Source organism: Brachyistius frenatus, unplaced genomic scaffold, assembly GCF_029030835.1.
Source record: "Brachyistius frenatus isolate BFR_SWC_R1_liver_20210118 unplaced genomic scaffold, ASM2903083v1 Contig_266, whole genome shotgun sequence".
Taxonomy (NCBI): domain Eukaryota; kingdom Metazoa; phylum Chordata; class Actinopteri; family Embiotocidae; genus Brachyistius; species Brachyistius frenatus.
Genome location: NW_027210865.1, coordinates 448,124 through 467,975, shown reverse-complemented (window position 1 = coordinate 467,975; position 19,852 = coordinate 448,124). Strand labels below are relative to the sequence as shown.

Here is a 19,852-nt window from a genome sequence, read left to right as displayed (position 1 = left end):
AGCGGGAGCAGCGGGTGCAGATGAACTGAGATGAGGGGAGCAGGGCAGGGGGGGGGTGTAACGACAGTTGACCCAGCCTCCTCTCGCTCTAAGTCACTGTGCTGCTATGTGTGACCATGACTACCTCAGATCTGTTTAGGTTTATTAATAAACACTGGACTGTGAGAAAGAAGAGCCACAGCGGGCTGTTTAAGCCCAAGAGAGATAAAGGATTTGATCAAAATGGATCCCTAAGAAGAAGAACTGGTAGAAATATGTAGTTTATAACCAGTGAAAAAGGCATGAAAATACCTCACAATAATCTTTCTAAAGGGTCAATATGTTTCTTTGTCAGAAAACATGCATTTTCTTGAATTAGTTGACTTGATCTTCAAATATTCTGCCTTTTTTTTTTTTTTTAAGGTATCACAGTGTTTCATTTGTTGTTTCAAAAATGAGACCACCAAACTGAATGGCTTTGCAAGAAAATCAGTATTCAAACACGCACATACTGTAGCCAGCTCTTGTTCTTTACATCTGTGATACCAGTGGGATCAGAGGAGCTATAGCCAAAAGCATCTATTATGGTTGTTGAGATATGTGTGTGTGTGTGTGTGTGTGTGTGTGTGTGTGTGTGTGTGTGTGTGTGTGTGTGTGTGTGTGTGTGTGTGTGTGTGTGTGTGTGTGTGTGTGTGTGTGTGTGTGTGTGTGTGTGTGTGTGTGTGTGTGTGTGTGTGTGTGTGCGTGTGTGTTTGTGCTGAAAGAACATGGCTGCAGGATTCCACCTGTGCCGCCTCATTATCGAGTGCTCTTTAAATAGCTGCCTGTACTTTTCTGGCTACTTCCCAGCGGCAGGATTGGTTTTCACCTAAACTTCTGACCCCATCAAATTGACTGGTGGACAGGTGTTCCTGCTCTCTAGTCTGAGACAAGACAACATAGAGGGCTGCGAATGACATAAAAAAGATGAGGCAGATTTAAAGGAAAGGGAAAAAAATTCCTCGGAGATGATGAAGCGATGATGAAATGACAGAAATGGTGTTGAGAGAGACAGTTAAAAGTATATTTTCCTGGGATTTTGAGCTGCAAAGACGATGTCTTTATATTATTTTTACCCCCAAACTATGATTAAAAAAATCATTTAATCGACTCAACTCTCTTCTTTGTAATTACACTTTATCATGTATTTAAGATACATTTTATGGTGTGTATTTAATTTTGTTTTGCCTTACTTGAAATATTCCAAACCGTTCTTTAGACAGTACTGTACTAAAGGAACACCTATAACAGTTTGGCACCACTAGATGGCCTCGCAGTTTAATTTGACCTCTTAGACTAAAGGTAACATAAAAGAAAATGCAGAGTATTATATAACATTAAGAAACAGTTCCAACCTGTCAACCAATCTTTTCTGTTTGCTTTTCATGAAAACAACAATTAAATGATAGTCATGACTTGGCTCTAAATACAAAATTATCTTACTAGTAGATCTAGTTTACTTCTGTTTGTTTCATTTCATGTCAAAGTTCCTTTTAATAAACAAATTCCTGCTTTACAAAGACTAGAAAACCAGAAAGAAAATGATGGACCTAAACTGTTTAAAATGAATTTACTACAAATCCCACTTTTGTGTGTGGGATTACCCTGTTTTACTGAATTATACAGTCTTTACAGTTAACACCCTGTAAAACAGTGACAGTCATTCCTGTGAGATTCTGATTCAGTGTTTCCACGGCACGGTAATGTCCCTAGTGCTCGAGACAAGATGTCATGTTTATCTAGTTCACCCTTCTTGACCACTTCATCTCTGTGTTTTGGCAAGTCCAGGCTTTGAGGGGAGAGATGGCAATTTATATGACGTTATGTCAACGGTTTGTCTGTTTCAACACATTGTTTAGCAGTGTTGTGATGATGCACACCCACGCAGCCTCTGGGAGACTGTGAGACGCTCCCTCACTTGCTTGCAATAAAAAAAATCATCATCTTTGTCGTTCTTTTTTTTTACTCTTTTCTATCCATTTCCTTTGTAGCGGATGGAGAGATCATCAGTGTGTGTGCGTGGGTGTGGATTAGGACAAGGGGGTGCACCAAATATTTAAGGGGGTGTTGTGGTTGAGGACCCAGTGTCCCACTGAGATAGGCCATATGCTGGATTTTGATTTGGACAGGTCTGTTACTGTCTGCTCCAATCAGCAGAACATCCTGTCAGTATGTCCTCCTCCTCCTCCGTCTGTTTCTCTCCTCTAAGGTATCAGCATTCACAGAAAACTGAAATCATGAATGTTTTTTTTTTCTTCATTCTTCTGTAGTTTACTTTATTGCAGACATGTGAAACGTACATGGTTTTTGACTTTTATATTGTTCAAATTTCTTCCCTTTTCTGTCATTTGGAGCATGCAGTGCCGTATTTCTGGGCTCATAATCTGACTTTGTTAGTGGGCCACCTATGCTGATCATTATGTTGTGTATTAGTCACTCAAATCTGTTCTGGGATCAGTTAAGATAACTGGAGATCATCTTTTTTGGTATTTTTCAACACTTTTGCTGACTGGTGGACGATACACATAACAAACCTAAATTCAAAACAAAACATATGGTCCATTGTCCTGACTAAATACAAGCAGTGATAGATAGTAATTCTTTAAAGTAGCGAACATCTGAACCCGCACAAACCACCAAACAACAAAGCTCAACAAATTCTTCATTTTGAAATTTTTCTTATTTAGAAGACAATTCAGTTGTCGAGGCCATCCATCCATCCATCCATCCATCCATCCATCCATCCACCCATTCATCCATCTATCCCTTCATCTATCCAACCATCCATTCATCCACCCATCCATCCATCCATCCATCCATCCATCCATCCATCCATCCATCCATCCATCTATCCATCCATCCATCCATCCATCCATCCATCCCTTCATCCATCCATCCATCCATCCATCCATCCATCCATCCATCCCTTCATCTATCCAACCATCCATTCATCCATCCATCCCTTCATTCATTAATTCATTCATCCATCCATCCATCCATCCATCCATCCATCCATCCATCCCTTCATCCATCCATCCATCCATCCCTTCATCTATCCAACCATCCATTCATCCATCCATTCATCCATCCATCCCTTCATTCATTAATTCATTCATCCATCCATCCATCCATCCATCCCTTCATCCATCCATCCATCCATCCCTTCATTCATTAATTCATTCATCCATCCATCCATCCATCCCTTCATTCATTAATTCATCCATCCATCCATCCATCCATCCCTTCATCCATCCAACCATCCATTCATCCATCCATTCATCCATCCATCCATCCCTTCATTCATTAATTCATTCATCCATCCATCCATCCCTTCATCTATCCAACCATCCATTCATCCATCCATCCATCTATCCAACCATCCATCCATCCATCCAGCCATCCATCCAGCCATCCCTTCATCTATCCAACCATCCATTCATTCATCCATCCATCCATCCATCCATCCATCCATCCATCCATCCATTCATCCATCCATCCATCCATCCATCCATCCATCCATCCATCCATCCATCCATCCATCCATCCATCCATCCATCCCTTCATCTATCCAACCATCCATCCATCCATCCATCCATCCATCCATCCATCCATCCATCCATTCATCCATCCATCCATCCATCCATCCATCCATCCATCCCTTCATCCATCCCTTCATCCCTTCATCCATCCATCCATCATCCCTTCATCTATCCAACCATCCATCCATTCATCCATCCATCCATCCATCCATCCATCCATCCATCCATCCATCCATCCATCCATCCCTTCATTCATCCATCCATCCATCCATCCATCCATCCATCCATCCATCCATCCATCCATCCATCCATCCATTTTCTTCTGCTTACTTGGGGTCGTGTTGCGGTGACAGTTAGCCCAGACCTTCTCCCCAGCAACATTTTCCAGCTCCTCCTGCGGGATCTCAAGGTGTTCTTTGGCCAGATGAGATATATAATCCCTCCTTTGAATTCTGGGTCTGCCTCCGGGTCTCCTACCAGTTGGATGTGCCCAGGAAACCTCTCATGAAAGGTGTCTGGGAAGCATCCTAATCATATGCTTGAACCAACTTTTAACACAAAGGAGCAGTGGCTCAAACTCATTTCAGATGCTTGTATCTGGGATGTCATTCTTTCGGTCACTACCCAAAGCTCGTGACTATAGGTGAGGGTGGAAACGTAGAAGGACTAAATCAAAAGCTTCGACTTCCGGCTCAGCTCCCTCTTCACCTCTCCGATCTTCATGTACAGCCAAAATAGTAACAGTTGTTTTTTTCTGCATCCTACATGCATTGTTTCTTATAGATGCATCAGATGTGCATATGGTAATCCACACTCATGGAAACAAACATTGAATTGAATAATCCATAGACGAGCTGGGCATCAGTGGGAACACCTTTAAATGGTGACAGGCCCCAAAACTTTGGAAAAAGTTATCAGCATTTATTTATGAAATGACGTATGCTTTCAAAAATGTATAAGGCTAACACTGCTCTTATGTGGTTTATGGGGAACTGCCTGTAATGATACGGTCTCATGCCAACAAAAGGGATTTTAGCAGGTGTCAAAAATGGCATTGTGGCATTTCCCAAATTAGCCCTGTAGTGTCAATGTGATTTCTGCTTTGTCTGACCTGTAAAGAGATTGTAGATAATTACTGCGATGTGTTTCGATATGGTTACATAAGTTGCCATAGGGTAAATCTGTTTATTTTATTTACTGTGTGGCAAGGAAAAGTCAATTGAGCATGAGCGGATGTCATTTTAATCACAATCATACTTTATTATCTCACTTTCACGCCTGGAAGTTTCCCAGAACATCCACATACTGTTACGTCGGTAGTAAGCTGCCTTGCTCAAAGGCACCGTGACAAGCGTTTAATGAGCCAGAGTAGAACATTTTGTCGGCTGGTGTGTAGATTGTACCGGCTGCCATCTCATCACAAGCTTCTGACTTCTGTTCTCTCACTTCGGTCTTTGTTGTTCCCGGCCGTCTGTCATGTCGTGCATCATACATTATTGTCTCACGACTGCTAAGTGTGTTTTAATGACAGTGACCTCATCTTTTGTTTACTTTGAGGAGAGTGCTTCTACTACACGATTGTCAGCAGCCATCTTCTTACTGTCATCAGCCACCCAGTGTTTGCACCAGTTGGCTTTTCATGGTCTTAAGGGATCACTGAAGTAGGTGGTCTTGTGTCCTTCTTCAGTGTGTTTTTCCACTATTCTGGATTAAGCATGTTTCCTCTATTTAAAGATGACAGACATGCTTACCTTTAAAAAGACACAGAGGATATCCAGCTTGTTCCCACATTCCTTTGATTAACTTAAAAATCTTTTCAAAGTCACCTACTACTCTTTAAAATACAAACTGTAAGTTTCCAGCAGTTTTAGTCTGTTTTGAAAATAACCAGCATTTAAAAGCATTGGAGCAGTGCCCAGATTTTCACTATTGCATCAACCTTTCATCATTTTGTTCAGTGTATCTTCTTGATGCTGTTGCACAAGCGCAACTAGTTCCCATGAAGGAACACTGCAGATGAAGACAGCTGATATGGAGAGATGAGACGAGCTGACAGAGATGAGATCACCCATGTTCAGTTAGTGAGGATCATACGGTGGTTTCAGTCATTGGTGATAGGCTTTATGAACAGAATCAGCAGTCAACAATTAGATTACTACACAAAGTTTGATGTTGATCTGATCTTTTAGTATTTAGATTTAAATAGAGAATTTGAGTAGTTAGTAGAGTGTTGAGGCTGTTTGTGTTCATGCAAAACTGTGCGTACCAGCTTGCATGTAAGGTTTGTTGTTGGTCGGTAGAATTTCTCCCAGCAAGGTAATTCATTTGAAGTAGTTTTGGAAAAAACAATTCTTACCAAAAATGAAATAAAATCATCATCTGCCAACTGGGGTAGATATTTCTTCTAACTTAATGAAACAGCTTTGAATTGATTTGTATCAGCAATGACTGCAGAGTCAGTGTTGCAAGAGCCAGATGTGTTGTTCACTTGTTTTAGAGAATGTTTCTGCAGTTTGTCACCACACTGACAGTGTAGGCGCAGACAAAGAAGTGTCAGTCTGTTGATCAATCGGGGGATCCACCGTCTTGGTCCATACTACCCTGGCTCTGCCCTCATGTTGCTCACATGTTCAGTTTTTTCACTGATAATCTGGGAACCCTGTTCACAAGAATGTCCGTTCAGCGACTTGGCAAGGGGTGGACCGATCAGTGACCGTTGGGGGATAAGTGTGATGATACTGAAGTCAAGTGTTTCTTTCAAAATGTAGTTCCAATAATGGTGGCGGTGGTTGTAGAGCAAGATGAAGCAATGCTAACAGTTGTAGCAATGCTTGCCTGGACAATGCTTAAAATTCAATTTAAAAACATCTATAATGTTCATTTACCAACATGGTTTTGCAGTCACATTTGGGAAGGGTATTTGTTGTTTACAGCTTGGTGAGTTTTCACGCACAACTAACAACATATTGTGGTCAGTGGTTAAAGGTTGCTTAAATAGTTTCGAACTTAACTCGAGAGTGGTTAGGATGCAACAACTGTAGACAGTCCCTAATGGAGCTGGCCAGACTGTGTGAAATATCTCAACATCTACTGGATGGCTTGTTAAAAAATTTTGTATGGAAATTCATGACAATGTACCGTCTGACTTTGATGATCCCCTGACTCGAATTTGTGGTTTTGGTGAAAAAAAAATCGAATTAAGTCTGGAAAATATTTGATCAAATACCTGCATAACTAAAGACATTCCCATTGGCTTCAGTCGTACTTTGATTTTAGTGCCAATTGCTATTACTGTACCGAACTACATACTAGTCATGTCACCACAGTAGAGGCACACTTAGCTCTTACTGGTGCTACTTTTAGCACAACTATATATCATAAATTCTCCAAGAGGACTCTGTTCAGCTGAAGCTCGCCTCTAAATCCAAACATAAACTGCTTAGATGTAAAGTCAGTGTTGTTAGTGCTATGACTTGCATGAGTATATTTGCATTCCTTAAAGAAATTGCAGTTTGATATTTTAAGTCATTTGATGGAGTAAATGATAGTTTGAAGTACTGCAGTAAATACTGAGATGTCCTCTTATAACGAAGTAAGTTGTTTGACATTTAACGTTTATGACAGTTAACAAATATATTTATTACACTCCCAAAGTCCATAGACTTGGACTTCACAAATATGCTCTTAATCCCTGTTGTTTTGTGTAATGTTTACACTCGATAGAATCACCGTTGTGTTTTTGAATCTTAATTTGAGGCTGTGCGAGTGCCAGTTTTGTTATTTTAATAAAGAATTGACAGAGGTCACCTCAGGTTTCCTGGTGGTGACGTCAGTGCCCCGTTTGAACGACCCCCTCGTGAGAGTGAAAACAGACAGATAGTTCAAATGGAAGGAGGGAGAGACAAAGAAAGATAGAATGAGGGATAGTTGGATGGGATGGATGGAAAGTTGTAGCCTGTTTTTGTCCGGCCCCAAACAACCCAGCAGCGACCACACCCTCAGGAATTCTTGCTTCAAAAATATTTCGTGTCATGTTTTTAAAGGAGCAGTTCTCCCTTATACTAAGTTTTCTTTCTCCATTTCACTTAATGGCTACATACTGTGGGCAATACAGTATGTATATGGATGTGTAATGATGTTAATGCAACCAGAGATTGAATAAAATGTTCTTTTTAGTTGTTTTTTTTAAATGATATTTTGGTGAAGAAGTACACACAATGCTGATTAAACTTATCACAGCCAAACAAATCTCTCTGTATTTCACAGTATATGGAGTTTTCAAATCTGGTGTCTGGTGAGACATTTGCGTGCTGGTTGGATGAACACTCGCATGGCTCCACCAGGCTTTTGCTCACAGCTTCAGTTTTCTTAAATCTCATTACAGTCTGGAAACGCGGCTCCATTAACATTCGCTCAGCCACTCTGAAGGGCGGATAAGTCAGCGACCACTGTCGGTGGGTAAAAACAATAACTTACACATTTTTCAAATGTAGTTGCAGCAGTGGTAGGGTCTTGTATACCAATTAGTTAAAGCTGCTCCAACAGTGTTCAAATGAACCCAATGGTGACGCCCAGTAGGATGCAACAACAGTAAACGATTCTCTATGGAGCGTACTCAGACCCATATCTTTACAATGTGAATTTTGGTCTGATAACACCAAGCTCGATGAATACATACCGACCTACATACTAGTCACTGGCAGAGCATGCCCACCAGAGACATACGCTGGCGAAGCTGGCTAACTACTGGTTTAGCAAAATGCTAACTTAAATGGGCATAAAATAAATGTTATCAAAAGTGAAATGTATTATTTTGTGTGGGTGTGACATTTCATCCTCCGTTTTCCAGCTGCAGCAGATGTGAAGGATTAAGTTACAGCAGAGTCTATAATATAACCCCATGTTGACTGTTTTTGTAATTACTCTCACTGGCAGAACAAAAGTTCTCCACTGCTGGTTAAAAATAGCAAAACATGCCATCAGCTGACTTCTTTACCTCCGTAGCTAAAAGGAAAATGAAAGAATTACAGACTGTGGTCTGGAACAGCTATAAAAAGGTATCTCATATTTAGCCCTAATTTTAGTGTCATTTTTACTTGAGGAAACATGTAACTCTGTGTTTGTATCTTTGTGTGTATGAATTGCCGTCCAGATGGCTACACAGCCAGCGTGCTTTGGCTCTGACTGCTCCCAGATTCTTAGAAATACTTGATTGTCCACCAAGAAAACAGTTTGACTCTGAACGTCACACACACAGGGATTTGTATGCTTGTTCTGACTGTTTTACTATTTCACATTTTAGTAAAAACACAACATTAACTGTAGCTGGTCATGTACCATTTATAACATTTATAGTTCTTTTTATCTAATTTATGTTTGTGTATGTGGGTCCAAGAAAGGTTAAGTCAACCTGAACGAGCCATCTTCAACTCGTACAGGACAAACGCACTCACTGATGGGCCAGTAAAGTTTGATGAACGGCTTACGGGTCACAAAGCTGATGTATGACAGGGTTACACACACTTATGGAATTTCTACCCACCTCCTCCTCTTCTGTAGATAACATCAGACACCAGAAAAATCTTTCGAACACTGATCAAACCTAAAAGTTCAGTTTCTCTAGTTTCATAAAAATGTGTGCTACAAAGCAACAGCTGTCATCTCACTAACAAGGAAATGGTTAAGAAGAGGTATAGTGACAGCAGTTAACATAGTTTACAATACAGCAATCCATACTGCACTATTTATGGGTAGTTTGTGTCATTTGTCTGCCTGACATGTGAACTTCCTAAAAATATATTACACACTTGTTCTTCAAAATGAGAGTGTAGTAAATTTAGAACTTGCTGTTTCACAGATATTGCCTTGTTTTAGTATATAACTTACAACTTGTAAGAAAATGACCCTCCTTCAGCCTGACTGTCTCTGTCAGCTGGCTCTCGGACAAAGTTGTTCCCTGGAGACACAGTAAAGCAGATAACAACCAACTCTTACAGCTTCATTTTCAGTAGGTTCAACCCTTTTTTCTTCATTTTCCTCTCCTCATCATATCGCTTGATGCATGACTCAACAATATTTAATCTACTTTCTCCTTTTTTCTTATGAAGGCAATGAAATGGACACCGCCCTCGCCCTCGCCCTCCTACAAAATAAAATGTGTTCTTTTTGTGTTTGCATAAGAGAGAGGTCAGAGGAATGTGGTAGGGACAGTGAGGGACTACGTCCAGGAGGAAGAGCAGCAACATGCCTGGAAAACTCTACTGCAAAGGGGTCGGAGAATTTTTTTATTTTTATTTATTTATTTTTTTTTACCTCCTCCTTTGTCTTTTTCTTTACAGTTATTCATTTTTGAACTACCTTGGTTCATACTTTAGTTCATTCCTATCTCGGTCCCCCCTTTTTTTTTACTGCCACCAGAGACTCCAGCCTCTATTCTCGTCCTAGGCCAGTGAGACAAAGCTGTCTCTGTTGCACAGAGGAATCCCCTCTGTGTGTTTCACAGCTGAGTATCAACCTGGAACCTCTCTCCGTTCTCTGAAACTATTATTACATGCCATAATTTTCTCTCTGGCCTCGTTTCTTTTTCCCTCTTACCTCCCTTTCCACCCCTCCCATCCTCTCAGCCAGTTTATGTTATAAATAACAGACTGCAGAATGTATTTTTGCTCTTTTGTTGGAGCTTTTGACGATTCGTCAGTTCTTAGAAATGCATTGCTAGACGATAAGCGTGCATTCATGCGTTAGATTAGTGCAGTTTAGACATATTTTGGTGTGTTTTTTATTGTAGTTACAGTGCTGTGAGCTTTTGTTTGAGAAGGGGACAGACAGAAGCAGTCGGCGCAGAAAGAATGCGTCTGTCGCCGGACAATAGCAGGTTGGGAATGATAATGCTGGTCTGAGAGAGCTGGGCTTATCCCCACCGGCAGTATGGATTTCCTGCCTGCAGCCTCCTTTCAGTCACATCTAACTCACACACATGCACACAGGTCACTGACAGAAAGTTCTTGTTGCTGTCATTACTCTGTTAGTACTGTCTGATCATGTCAGTTTATGGTACTGTGTGGCTGGACAGTCTCAAATGTCCTTGAACAAGGTGTTGGGACGTTGTTCCTTAACTTGACTGTATCCTTGCACTCCATTATAGTGACACAAATATTATAATTGTACAATAAAAAACAATCTGAATGTAGCTTTTAGGGCTGGCATTACCTTATGATGTATAAATTCAAGCTACCCAAGTCATTTTAGAGCTATAATTTAATAGCCTATTTAGGGCTGGGTCCTATGATGGTATTTACTGCCAGACCTACAAACTCAAACTGTTTACACTGAGTTTTCTATCCTTTTACCTGAGATTGTTTGAGTTTTTCTTGAAAGTGATTTTATTTGTTGGTTCTTAGCCACGCTAGCAGTTTTACTGATATGGAGGTAGTGTTCATTAGTCTGTCTATCACGGTCCAGTCTGAAATATCTCAACAGTTATTGGTAAAAGATGGTGAACACTAACCCGGCGACTATTGCCCTCAGCTTCAGATGGTAGAGCTAGTTTCCCACTAATTATAAGTGGTTAAATCCATGGTTGCTCCTGTCAACATGGTGAAGTGTCCTTGACCGACACTTGGCACTGAACCCCAAGTTGCATCCAATGGCAGGCGAGCACCCTGCTGCCATTTGGTGTGTGAACAGGTTGTGAATGTGTTTGTGAATTGTTGAGTGGAAGCCAAAGCCCTTTGAGATAGCTAAGGTAAAAAAGGCGCTGTATAAACGCAGATCATTTCCCATTATAGTCTGGAAACCCTGTTCACATTCAGGTTTGTTCAGCTCCTATGAAGGGTGGACCAGTCAGTGACCAGTGAGGGTTGAAGTAGTTCCAGTAATGGCAGCGATGGTAATGTTGGTGTGGTCAGTACTGATTGGTTAATGGCTGCTCCAGTAGTTTCAAAATTTACATGAGGTCTGCACCCATTAAGATGCAACTACTGGAAACAATCCCCAATGGCCAGACTCATATATTTACACAGGGAATTTGTATGGTGTAATACCAGGAATAGGTGATAATGGTGTGTCTGCATGTTAGCATTATCATTGTGAAGAAGCTAACCTGCAGACATTAGCTCAAAGCATTGCAACATCTAAGTAATATGTATATACTTGTCAATTTTGTCCACTGTGTATCACCATCGCTGAGGCAATAGGCTTATTGTAGACTTTTGACAGTTTGGACTTGTTTTGGGCAGGGGTTGTGTTTTATTTGCATATAGTATTCAATATAACTCATGTATTCATATTGTTTTATCATTTCGATTTATAAAAAGGTTTGACAAAACAAAATTCTTGGCATCTACTTCAAAATCGTATTCCAAAACTTGCTCAATTGTCATATTGCCTATATACTGTACTAATATTGTACATTTCCCATACAAAAGTATTAAGATGTAATTTTTCTTTTGCAGGATTAAGGATATTGTTGAATAGAAATAACCAGCAAATGTCACTACAACAGTTACAAGGAGAGACACAAAGGGAAACAGACGAAGGGAGGATTGGTGATACATTCCCCAGTAGGCTCATAGTGTTCTGGTGGTTAATGATTTTGTACACACACACACACACACACACACACACACACACACACACACACACACACACACACACACACACACACACACACACACACACACACACACACACACACACACACACACACATTCACACAGGATCTCTACAGCTCCCTTGCAGACATACTGAGGGTGGCTGTTTTCTCTCATATTGCCATGGAAACGTTGAAACATTTCAATCTGTTGGGCATGAGTGAACTAGACTATGACTCAGACGAACCCCTCCCAACACAAGTGTACACACATACTGTACATTATGGATCCCCTCACCTCTCTCAGTCTCACACACACACAACTTGACAAAAACATCATCGCACATAGACATCATGAATTATCTCACATTAATAACACACACACACACACACACATTCCGATTTTGGAAAAGCTAATTAACTTTTAATTATTTTAGATGGGAGACAAAGGGGATCTTTCACCCGATGTAAATGTGACACAATGGACACAGTGTATTTAACAAATTCACTCCATATGTATTAATTCCCTCAAGGCTGTAGACGATCCTTACGATTTTCCATTCTGCTTTCTCATGAGATATATGTTAAGAGGCTGCTGACTCGTGCTGACAGTGTATGATCGACTTGAGGGATGATGGCTATTAAAGTCGGAACATATGGGAACCATATGTTCTATGAAATTTTTTTGTGTCTTTTTTTTTTTTAAAACCTGACTGACAGTGATACGCTTCGGTGCTGTGGCAGAAATAGCCCAAGGATCCCAACAGACAGGTAATTTGGCTGCCTCATCTCAGGAGCTAAATGAAGTCAAGGACCCACAATTCACTGCTAGACTATACATGAGGTAGACCTTATGAAAAAGACATTGAATTTAAATCACATGTGCCGTATATAAGGAATTTATTCTTACATATGCTGAATGTGTATGTGTGTGAAATTCATTTTTACCTACCAATAATAAGTAGTCTTGTTTTAGAGGATGAAGAGGCATTGTGACTGTCTTTGTTCGCTGGAAAACTGACTATAAAAAAAAATTCTGTGGTGTTGTTAAACCAGGTGCATTATATTGTTTTCTATGCTATTCTATGCTTTGCTAAAACTCCAGCAGCACTATTGTACCTGTATTTTTCATGGGGATATCCAGTCTTACCTATTCTCTTATATTTCTGTTGGATCTTTTCTTTAACTAACAAGTTGTTGGTTGTTTGTGTTACAATCTTCTGTTAAAGGGTTTACCAGAGGGAAGAGTTTGGGGGTTTTCACAGATATTAATTTCTTAATAATAGCATACATTTTCAGTCTACATTCTTTTGGTTTAGAAATTGGAATTGGAGCCCGAACAACAAATCTGCCATCCAAATTTTATCAGCTGATATTTGCCTAGCACAGATATATTGGTATCGGCGTATATGTCTGTGACACGTGGCAATATGAAAACTTTTTTTTTTTTTTTAAAGAACATAATGCAGCAAAAGAAGCTTGAGGTAAATTATAACTTGTTCTGTTTGTGTTTTTTAAGGATAATTATTCATGATTACTAAATTCCCAGTGAAGTTTACTGTTTTCATGAAGTTCAGATATCTCCATCACAAGTGTCAAAAGTTTGATATTTTAGGGCTAATTGCAAAAAAAATATTTTAATATACTATATTTGCAGTATTTTATTAAAAGAAAATTATCCAATATAGATCTTTGTTTTTTTTATCCCTAATATCAATATCAGTATCGGCCTCAAAGAGCCAGCATCAGTCAGGCTCTAATTTCAATGATCATAAAATATTGGGCTGTTCATTTAACATTGATTACACTATAAGTATAATGGAGCCCTGTGTTGCTAATGGAAAAATTGTATTGTATAGTCACACTTGTGTCTCAGTCTGTTCCCCCAAGGCTGCGACACCGTCCCCTCCTCCACCTCCAACCCCTGTCCTCCAACTTCCCCACACTCCTCCACCACATTTAAACCAGATGAGCCAGTCTCACAACACACATGCACAATTATATGTACTCCACCCACTTCTGACAAATGTCTCCCCCTATCACCCTCACCCAGCCACCCACCCAGCTACCCAGCCAGATGCAGTGATGTCAGCCTGTCTCGTTCCCCACATCAGTGCAATTTGAACCTCCGGTCAGATTTCAGTGGCAGAGGTTTCATGTTCAGGGGGAGCACAACTGAACATGACTTAAAGGTAACTGCCCCCTTGTGACTTGCCCTACCGGTCTGCCTAATTATTTGTGTGTTGCATTTAACAAGGGGTGTTGGGCTTCCACCTGGCCACACAGCGACAGGGAAGAGCCACCTCCTCTTATCTGCAAAAAACAGCTGAATTTCTTCATCTTTGCCAAGCAACCTTCCAACACCGGACGGATCAGTTGTTTCACAGGAAGCTATGTCATCAGATTTCGTTATTCAAAAAAATTAATTCCGTCTGTGTGAGAAAGCTGCACCAGAGTTATGCCAGATTTCCCGTCGGTTATAGAGTGATTTATCTGTGACTACACTGGTCTAAGGAGTGTTTTTTCTTTACTATATCTGCCACAGTGGATCATTGCCCAGGGGTTCCCCTCCTGAGGGAGTCTGGGATGTCTACACCTGATCCCCATGAAGAAGGCGGGGAGAAAAGACAAAAGGAAATCCAACTGCGGGACAAGAAACTACCCATGCAGCTCAAGTAAAAGTCTCAACACTGACACTAAAATGCTAAAGCCCCAGCTGGATGGAAGGGGAAGAGAAGCAGCCAGCGCTGGAACCGGCTAACTCCTAACAGCACTGTAAGAGGGTGGAGGAGAGGCTGGCTCTCATACAGAGGGAGGGACGTGCTGTTCAGAGAGCATGGAGCTTCATTCACCCTGCTAAACACACACAGACACACACACACACACACACACACACACACACACACACACACACACACACACACACACACACACACACACACACACACACACACACACACACACACTCACTCTGCGAGGCTGTTCTCAGGCTGAGAGAAGAGAGGGGAGCGGAGGGGAGAGGACAGCGCGCTCGCTGAGTAAGTTGTATAGTCATGTCAGGTCTGACTATTTTACAGCAGGAACTTTGTATTATTTAAGGTGACAACATGTGAAGGGAGCATATGTGTGTAGTTAACTGTTGTTTGTGTGAACGTCTTTGTGAAGTAAGAAGTATTCTTTTAAAGTTTTTTCATTTTTGGTTTTATTGAATTGAGCTTCTTTCTCTTCTCTCACTCACCTATACACTCTTTTCTGCTGATGTGAACCACATGGTACGCATGCATGCACACACACACACACACACACACACACACACACACACAGACGCTGCAGAGGTCTAGCTCTCCTCCCTGGGGCCACGGCATGCACAAAAATGAGGGAATAGAAAAGGGAGATCGGGGGCGGACAAATGACGGGAAAACTTTAGTAGGACAATGTGGGAATGCTCTTAATATTCTGTTAAAAGTCAGGCTGGTATAGTTTCTTCTTTTATTCTCTTTCTGCTTATATTTTCAATAACTTAAATTTGTAATAACTCTGCATGAGTTTGACTGATTCCAGTTAATCTAAATATTATTTTTAATCTAGCCTTTTCTTTGTGTTGTTCCTGATTTCTCACGCCTCTCTGTCCTTCCTCTGGCTTTGTTTTTCCGACTATTTTTTTATGTCTTTCCCTTTTCGCCCTCTTTCTCTCATCCTGCTGATCTCATTGTTGTCCCAGGTGGTGACAGGCAGGAAAAACAGAGATACTAAGAGAGGCCAAAGAGGGACGGCGTGGTTCATCAAACCCTGGAGAGCACGGAGGTTTCAGATCCTGTGGCGTACCTCCAACAGAGGACATACTGATCCAGGCAGAAGTACCGGGCCTTAGTGTCCAGGACCGACCTCCAGGATGTCCCGGAGGAGGTCTACAGGTGACCTGGTGCCCAGGGACATCACTGAGATCTTAGCCCGCGAGGCGAGGGCTCAGCGTGGGCAGAGGAAGCCAGGAAGCTCCTTTGGACAGGCCTTCAGCTGGTTAAAGGGGAGCCGGAGGAAGAAGAGCATTGGCAATGGGCTGAACCGCACTGGTACTGGAGGGACAGATGCCAAGCTGGGACTTCAGAACCATGACCCTACAAAAGGTGAGTAGGCCATGATGTTACACTTAACCTTCTTTAGTTGAGGTGTTCAGCTGATGCATCAATGCAGTGATAAGGCGATCAAAGAATCTTTAGTGACAAGATAATTAAACTTTTACAAATTTTAAAGCCTTAAAATTTCAATTATTTTTCACATTTACAGTATTTTTTGACCATGAAGCTTTGTTAAGATTTGAGTGTTCAATAACAAATAATGAGAGAATGTTTAAGGGTAATATTTAAGTATAAGAGACTCAGTGTCCTCTCATAAAATTCAGCAAAAATAGAATTTCTCATTTGTCAGTATTTATGAAAGTGAAAAAGGCCAATTTAAAGATCCCCTCTTGTATCTAAAATACTCTACTTTGAATGATAATTTGTGCTTGATATGGTTTTTCCTCAAAAAAGTGATACTTTTATAAAAATTATTAAAATGACATCTACTCCTTCTCCCTCATCACAAATTCCTGAAAACATTTAACATATGCAAACACACTTCATTTCTAATGTTTAACTGCTCAACACAAGATGTCTTATAATTCTCTGTTAAGTCCATTGTCAGTGTGTGAGCACTGGAGTCTTGAAGTTTCCTCATAATACTTGTACAAGTTAAATATTGGACCAGGATCAGCTTCCCAACAATTTGTAATGTCACAAATCCTGCTTATAGTCACGCCCCATAAAATCAGATTTTCAATGGGCACAGAGAAACTTTGCACTCAAATATATGTAAAAAAAACAACAGCCTTCTAGTTTTAAACTGTGCACATATATCATTCTACAGTGGAGCTCAAACATACAACTTTTGGAGCAAAAAGAACAAAGGGAGGGAAGCTTTAAGGTTAAATCTGAACCTTGTGATATCATTAATACTGCACAGATCAATATATTTGCAGTAACAATGGATCAAATGATGCTTGTCATGTTAAATTTGTTGCTTTTCGTGATGAACCCACAAAGAATTACCTCTCCATGATGCAGTTCCCTTCAACTCTATCGAGCGTTTTATGTTTTTTTCAGCTCATTGTTTTGGTTTAATGGCCTGCAACTTTTACTGTTTTCTTTCACTCTCCCCGCTCTAATGAACCCCATTTTTTAAGCAGCTAGTTGTTTTCAGAAGAAACCTCACACCTCACTGTTCGCAATTTCTACAGCACCAAATAGGAGAGCTATACATAGTAGTTTGCAATTAGGTGAACATATTGGAGCATTTACAGAACAAGAACCAGTTAAGAGCCAAATATTTCCCTCATGAGTTGGTGGAGACATAAATAGAGATAAAAGGAGCTCAAATTTACCAATTTCAGAAACACAACTTCAAAAGGATGCTAATGTTGCTCCGTGTCTGCTGAATGTTTAACTGTGCAAGTGTTACCTAAGATGTTCTCCATAACAACCTTAAAATATTGATGTTTGTGTTGTTTTTGCAGTTTGTTACACTTCCCCCAATTGGCAAAAAAAACAACCAAAAAACCACTCAAGATGTAAAAGAAACTTAAGAAAACATACAATGAATTGCTCAACATTTTGTAGGCAGGGACAGCAGCAGTTCCTGAATGAATGAAAACTTGTGTTTCCTCGTCAAGGTTAAGGTTGGTTGAGGACCAGCGTTATTTTAGCCACACTGGTTTGGTGTAATTTCATCTGTCATGACCACAGCCTGTGGGTCGTGACATGCTTCTGAGGAATGTGTTGACTTTTGGATTAAGATGGAAAGTTAAGAAAGATTTTGTTATCATCAGGACATCAGTCTGTACTTTTATAACTTGGCAAAAGTGACACACACAAAAACAGGAGTTTAATCCCCTTTTCTGTTTATTGATGCGTTTGCTTGGTCGGCAGCACAGAGATTACCCACAGTCCCCACTTCCTGTTTTTGTTCCACCTCTAAACCCATCCCTTTCTCTTCTGTCATTGTGCATGTGATACTGTAGTATCCCTTGGAAATCCAGATTCACAGTCTTTCAAACTTTTCTGGTCTGTTTCCTTTGTGGTTTTTTGTACTTGTTCTGCCTAAAAGGGACATCCATGATCCCTTATTATGCCTTACGATGTGGTCCTGTTAAGGTCTATAGAGAGCTGGGAATACTGGATGGGTAACAGACAGTGACTCCATTTGAAACCAAAGATTAACCAGTGGTAGTGCTAATAATTCCCCTGCAGAGGATGTGGTCAAAGGCTGATGTGAAGAATGTGTGGGAACCATATTCTTTTGGCATTTTGTGTCTGTGATTTTTCCATTTTAAGACTAAAGAGAACTTGTGTGAAGTACAACAAGAAGCACATAGTCATGAACACCCAACTAGGCCAGCAGTTCTGTCATTGTTTCACAGCATAATAGGTGCTGTTAATGACCAGTTACTGCTTTTGCCTTTATTTGGTGTTTTTGTCACTGTTGTTTTAGTTGGTCTGTTGACTTGAGAGGATGGAGACTGACTACAGGTGAATCCTTATACAACTGCGGATGTGTTTACTGTCAGATGAAAGTTTGATTTTGAAAGTAAAACATCTGTGACATCTAGAAGAGCAGAAATTGGAAAGTAGACAACATGACGTTTCCTGTTTTGTGTTCATGCTCAGAATATTCCAAAGCAGCTGTTTATATGAACTGCATGATGTCATCCACAGAAGATGGTTCGGCTCTTATTCTAACAAAAGGAACAATCATACCGTTTCACAAACATGAACTGCCAGTGCTTTCTGTCTCACCTGTGTTTGTGTGTGTATGAGCACATTGTTAGTTTTGGACCGTCTTGTTTTGTTTGGAACCACAGAGAAAGTGAGGAGGGCCTTTTTTTCTCCCGCCAGTAAATAATTGGCGCATTGCACCTTTATTATGTCGCCACAGCAGTTCATTCTTTCTGAACCTGCTGGGCGACTTCATCAACCTGAGGAGACAAACAATGAGTCTCTACCAAGAAAAGTTTCACACAAACACACACGCAAACACACTGTAGTTTCTGCACACGCAAGTACACACATTTCCATCCTCATTTGACATAAGACCCCCCCCCCCCCCCCCTCCATCTTACATAGCTTTAGTATGTATGATAGAGGATGTTGCACAAGTTACTTTGACCTTTTCTCCATTTACAAAATAAAAAAAGTTAATTGTCTAGAAGTTAGACGAAGCATTAGCACTTCACGATCTCTCTGCGACTAAAATTAAAATAAATAAAATTAAAATAAAAGTCTTGCAGTATGTGGACAAGATTTAATTAATTTTCCTTTTTCTTTGATGATCCACGGCACCTTCCTGTTTCCTCATGATAAACCTGCTGTCAGCATCTTTTATTATGTCCCCTACTGGTTTACTTCCATGTAGCTGTTGACTGTAATGTGCCTTTGTCGGTGGGTTTACATTGGCCGTGTCATCCCTGCATAACTGGCTCAGATCTGCTCCTCTGTGATCCAGAGCTCTGCCGTCCACCACTGACTGCCGGCTATATTTTATAGAGATTCTCCTTCTATAAAAAAGAGAAATAACAGTCTTTGATGTGCTGAATTCCTGGGAGCCGTGTATCAGAGCAGTGTGTGTGTGTGTGTGTGTGTGTGTGTGTGTGTGTGTGTGTGTGTGTGTGTGT

The 19,852-nt window shown here is 40.6% G+C and overlaps 1 protein-coding gene across 4 annotated transcripts in view; it reads left to right on the top strand.

Annotated features, from left to right (window-relative positions):
* The first annotated feature begins 14,786 nt into the window (after positions 1-14,786).
* The window catches only part of nhsl3 (NHS like 3), a 40,900-nt gene continuing 35,834 nt past the window's right edge, over positions 14,787-19,852 (top strand). For 3 of the 4 annotated variants that reach the window (XM_069721501.1, XM_069721502.1, XM_069721499.1), the window contains exons 1-2: positions 14,787-15,185; positions 15,869-16,271. In XM_069721501.1, the coding sequence (XP_069577602.1) occupies positions 16,040-16,271 (232 nt within the window). In that variant the 5' untranslated portion in view covers positions 14,787-15,185; positions 15,869-16,039. Of the gene's footprint in view, positions 15,186-15,602; positions 15,622-15,868; positions 16,272-19,852 lie in introns of those variants that run through there. The other variant, XM_069721500.1, reaches the window with a different exon arrangement.